The 5,118-nt window shown below is 33.2% G+C and overlaps 1 protein-coding gene across 1 annotated transcript; it reads left to right on the forward strand.

The window, feature by feature from the left end:
• The first annotated feature begins 261 nt into the window (after nucleotides 1-261).
• On the forward strand, nucleotides 262-1,701 carry LOC111692730 (zinc finger MYM-type protein 1-like). Its single transcript, XM_023456832.1, has one exon. The coding sequence runs from the start codon at nucleotides 262-264 to the stop codon at nucleotides 1,699-1,701; it is 1,440 nt and encodes a 479-aa protein (XP_023312600.1).
• The last annotated feature ends 3,417 nt before the right edge of the window (nucleotides 1,702-5,118 follow it).

The raw sequence follows: 5,118 nt of genomic DNA on the forward strand, positions 1-5,118 counted from the left end.
TTTCGCGGTGATAATGAAATCCTCGGATCTCCCAACAATGGAAATTATTTAGGATGTGTGGAGTTATTAAGTGAATTTGATCAGTTTCTTGCAGATCATTTAAAAAAGTTTGGGAATCCAGGGAAGGGACACATTTCTTATTTATCGGCGAATGTTTGTAATGAGTTTATTGACATAATGGGAAAACAGGTACTAACAAAAATTATAAATGAAGTTAAATTAGCAAAATATTTTTCAATTAGCGTTGATAGCACACCCGATATGTCGCATATTGACCAGTTAACTTTTATGATTCGATACGTAAAAGACCGTATTCCCGTTGAAAGGTTTTTGGAATTTATACCTATCAAAGAGCATAAATCTGAATATTTAGCAAAAACTGTCTTGAAATTTTTAGAGGATCACGATATTCCAATCAAAGATTGTAGAGGACAAAGCTACGACAATGCTTCAAATATGTCGGGAAAGTATGCTGGACTGCAAGCGCAAATCAAGGACAAATGTGAATTTGCTACCTATGTACCATGTGCCGGACATTCGTTAAACTTGGTAGGTTTTCATGCCGCTGGATGCGTACAAGAGGCAACAAATTTCTTTCAAATGGTTCAGCAATTATACAACTTTTTTTCGGGTTCTAATCACCGATGGAATACATTGACAGAATATTTAGGTTCAAAAAAAGTTCTTAAAAGCCTTTCTGAAACCAGATGGTCTGCGCGAGCTGATGCAATAAGCGCCTTGCATCAAGGCCATAAACAAATTATAGAAGCCTTGACGTCGATCGCTGAGGATACAGAGCAGAAACCAGAAACTAGGCACGAAGCCCTTAGTTTGTCCAGAAAAATGGAAAAACTGGAATTTATTATAATGACAGAAATTTGGAGCACCATATTGGAACGAATAGACAAAACAAATAAATATCTTCAGAAAGAAACAATGACAATGGACGTTGCAACAAATTTGTTCATTTCACTTGCTGATTTTATTATCAATCTAAGAGATAAATTTGATTGCTTCGAATCGTCTGCCAAAGAGAAATATCCGGAGATTGACTACAAGGACCTATCTCAGAGAACAAGAGGTAGAAGCTCACGTCTGACATTTTATGACGGCTCTGCGCCGTCAATCCAATTAAATGGGAAAGAGAAATTCAGAGTAGAAACTTTTCTTCCCATAATTGACACCCTGAGCCTGCACTTGAAACAGAGATTAAATTGTTATAAAGAAATAAGTCATAGGTTTAGTTTTTTATCTCATTTGAAAACTTTGAACTCCGAGGAGTTGAGACAAAACTGCAAAGAATTTGCAAAAATCTATTATGAAGACGTTAACGAGACAGAATTAGAAATAGAGTGTCTGCATTTAAAAGAATACTTGAAAAGTGTCCAGACCAATGAAGATGAAGAAACTAATATTTCGGAAATATATAATTTGTTGAAAGAAGACAACATCGAGGACATGTTTCCAAATGTGGAAATTGCATTAAGAATTTTTTTAAGCATGATGGTTTCTAACAGCGGTGGCGAACGATCCTTCTCAAAATTGAAAAGAATAAAAAACGAATTAAGAAATACAATTCTTCAACAAAGATTAACCAGCTTGTCGCTGATGTCCATTGAAAGTGACGTGTTAAAAGAGATAGACTTTGAAGAAATAATTAATGATTTTGCATGTCTAAAATCTAGAAAGATATGTCTTTAAACAACATACATTTTAATGTAATTTTAAGGTTATAAAATTAATATTTGAATATAATCTAGTATTTAGTTCACCTACTCCTGTTCTATTGCCTGTTGTTAATAACCCTCTGTCATATAGGGGCCCCATTTATCCCAAAGTGCCCAGGGTCCCCAGTTCGTCTAAGACGGCCTTGGCTGGTGAATAATTCAGGCGGAATCACATCTTCTATAAGGATTAAACTGCATCCATTTTCGAACATCCCTTTTGGTTTTGGAATACAAGCTATTGTATTTTGGGATTGTTACTTTTCAGTGGGAAACCCTTTAGTGAAGGTAAACCAATATATTTGTAGTGTTTTTAGTGTGCTAATTTATTAATTTTAAAATTTTAATTTCTAAGGGTTTTTCTGGGGACTGACGTTAATTCTCAACGTTAGGCTGCACCAGGTGTTCAGCCTGCCTTCGTTCTCGAATTCAACGTGGTGAGAGAGTCAAACCGTGACCTAGTAGTGTCCACCTAGGGATTTACGCTGGTAGATACTTTCCTTTTTGTTGTTCAATTGGCACGTCCGTCGCTGAGACTGCAGCGCAGCCGTTGTGTGTTGCATCACAGAATATATAGCTACGCTACAGAAGGCTCGTGCAATGTATTAAAATGTAGTCCCCGAAAAGAAGCCGGCTCTAAAATCCAGCTTCTTTCAAACTGCGCATGTACAGTAGAGAGTGTAAGTTTAGCTCCTAGCTCGTAGGTGACGCCAGAGGCGAGTCGGATTTAATGCCCAGTTTAGACAGCGTTGCCGGATGTAAATTTTACAGGAATTATTAGGATATTATCAAGGCAAATAAAGTTCTATTTGCCCTGATATTATACCTAAACGATGAAAAGTATTAAATAATATATATGTTATGTATAATATGCATTTCTATATACCAGTGACAACTTACATTTTTTAATTTACAATTAAATTGTAATTAAGAATATACATATGTACAAATAAAATACATACAGGGTGTCTCCTAAACGCCCCAACCCATAACTTCGTTATTTATAGTCCGATTTCAAAAAATAACAAGTCAAATAAAGTGGTTCTAAATACAGTTCAGAGGAAGCCGACTGCAATATTTTTAAACTTTTTTTTTTGAAAAGCAATAATCAATTTTTTTTTTCAAATGGCAATAGTTTTTTTGCATTTATTATTGTGCAGTTTTTTTTTCTGTATACGATGACGTATAAAACATGGACTTTTGTAAAAGATAACATCACAAAAAAGAGTCAAAATGTTTGTCATTACTGCAGAACTACTCCTATTGCGGATTATTGCAGATACCTGAATAATTCATAATTGGTAAATACTTATATTGATTAATGTAACAAGCAAGGATGAGAGTTAGTAACGAATCCTGAAACAATCCCCGACAATATACAGAGTAAGTATTTTTCTGATAGTATATGCTCAGAAAGTTTCCTCCTTCAAAGCATAATTTACTCGTTCTTTTTAAAAATTGATTAAGTGCTCAAAATCGCCTGTTTCGTTTTTGGTGCGCCACTCTGCAACAAACTGAAAAAAAAACATTTAACCGAGTTTTTTAGAAATTTTAAAAATATTTAAATAGGTAATGAATAATAATATTTTTTGTCTTATAATATGTTAGGTATATGTGACGTATGTTTTGAGAAGTTCTATGAATTTGCTAAAGCGCGAGTAGTATACAGTACAGTATTAAACATGATTCTGGGTTAAAATTGTAAATCGTTGCACCTGCACTCGCGCGCGCTGGCTAAGCTAGGGCGTAGGTCTAGGGCCTGCATTCAAATGTTTTTATACAATTTTTTTTCACATAGCGGCAGATCATTTCATTTCAGTTTGTTTCACTAGTGTTAAAGTGCACAGACTAGAATAGAATAACAATAATGGCTGGAAACAAGTGCCAATATTTTAATTGTGGTGAAACTCGAAAATCGGGAGTTCGAATGTTTCGGTTCCCACATAAAAATGAAGATTTATGCAATAAATGGCTTATACATTGTGGTAAGTGTAAAATTCTTACATACGTGAATAATACTACTGACTGCATTTTTTGAATCCATAATTTTATTTTTGCAAATAATAATTTAAAAATATAAGATTGTATAATCCCACTGTCCTTAATAATAATTTTTCAGATATTAATTTTGCTTTTTTAATACATGTACAGTCGCCGCAACATAAAGGTTTCCAACGTAAGAGGTTTACTAACTTTAAATGGCCGATGCTCTGAGTTATTAATAAGAATTTTGAAGATTTACGGCTGTCAGTAATTGCTTTTACTTAGGAACATATAATAAAAAAATTGCAGACTGCATATAGGCAAGCGGTTAAGCTCTCATAATTTAAACAAAATATCGTTCTCGTTCTCAGTAGAAACCTTTATGTTGCGAGTGTACATACAACATAAATTACGATAATAATTTACTATATCATAAAATTTTCAAGTCTTAATAAAAATATTCTACCCTATTTTCGACGGTGCTGAAGACGAATTTGAAGTTTTTTTCGGTCGATTCTAGTTTTTCAGAAAAAATAAATGTACTTCTATACAAGGTGTTCGGAAAATGCGTTAGAAAATTTTAGGAGAAGATTCTGCACGAAAAATAATGTTGTAAGTCATTTAACAAAATGGTTACCATGATACAGGGCGTCAAAATCAACATTTTATTTTCAATTTTAAAATGATTAATTTAATTTAGCTGTAATACCCCATTGAATTAAAACTAAATAATTTTGTTATAGGCAATGTGCAATTGATTGGGTTGCCTCTACATATACTTCGCCAAAAGTATATTTGCGAAAAGCATTGAGAGCTAAAATGAGACATATTATAATGACATTAAAAAAACAATGGCTAAATTCAGAAACTGATTGCCATGAACATAGGTGTCATATTATTGATACCTTGGTAAGAGTCTCACTGTATACATTCTGTAAATGGTCTCAAAAACCGAATAAAAGTTTCAAGCAGAAACTAAAGAACATACAAAGTTTATAGTTTAAGAAAAATTAATAAATCAAATTTCTAACTGAAAGTTTCATAATCAGTATGTCCCCGGATAGGTGAAACGATTCTTGTTAATGATAACAAATTTTAGAGTTAAAATATGTCCTCCTAGGATTCAGCCCTGCTTGATTTTAAACAAAATGTGCCATGATTTCAAGTTCGTAATATCCAGCGCGCTTTGGAAATTTATTTATTTTTTTATTTCAGTCAATAGTAAAGTAGTATTTCTCAGTTTCTCAGAATAAAAAACAAGGGGGGGGGGGTGTACAAAATTTCAGTATTATAGACGTACTTGAAATTTTGAATACTTATGGATAAAAAACCTGCCGTTCTGTGTAAGATACGTCAAGATGTTATTAAAAAGAAAATTTTTAATAGAAAACTGAACGAGCATGCCAAATTT

This window comes from Anoplophora glabripennis, unplaced genomic scaffold, assembly GCF_000390285.2.
Source record: "Anoplophora glabripennis isolate ALB-LARVAE unplaced genomic scaffold, Agla_2.0 scaffold2969, whole genome shotgun sequence".
NCBI lineage: Eukaryota > Metazoa > Arthropoda > Insecta > Coleoptera > Cerambycidae > Anoplophora > Anoplophora glabripennis.

Excerpts from the sequence above, each read along its gene's own strand:
- LOC111692730 (XM_023456832.1), top strand. The coding sequence starts at position 262 with ATGTCGCATATTGACCAGTTAACTTTTATGATTCGATACGTAAAAGAC.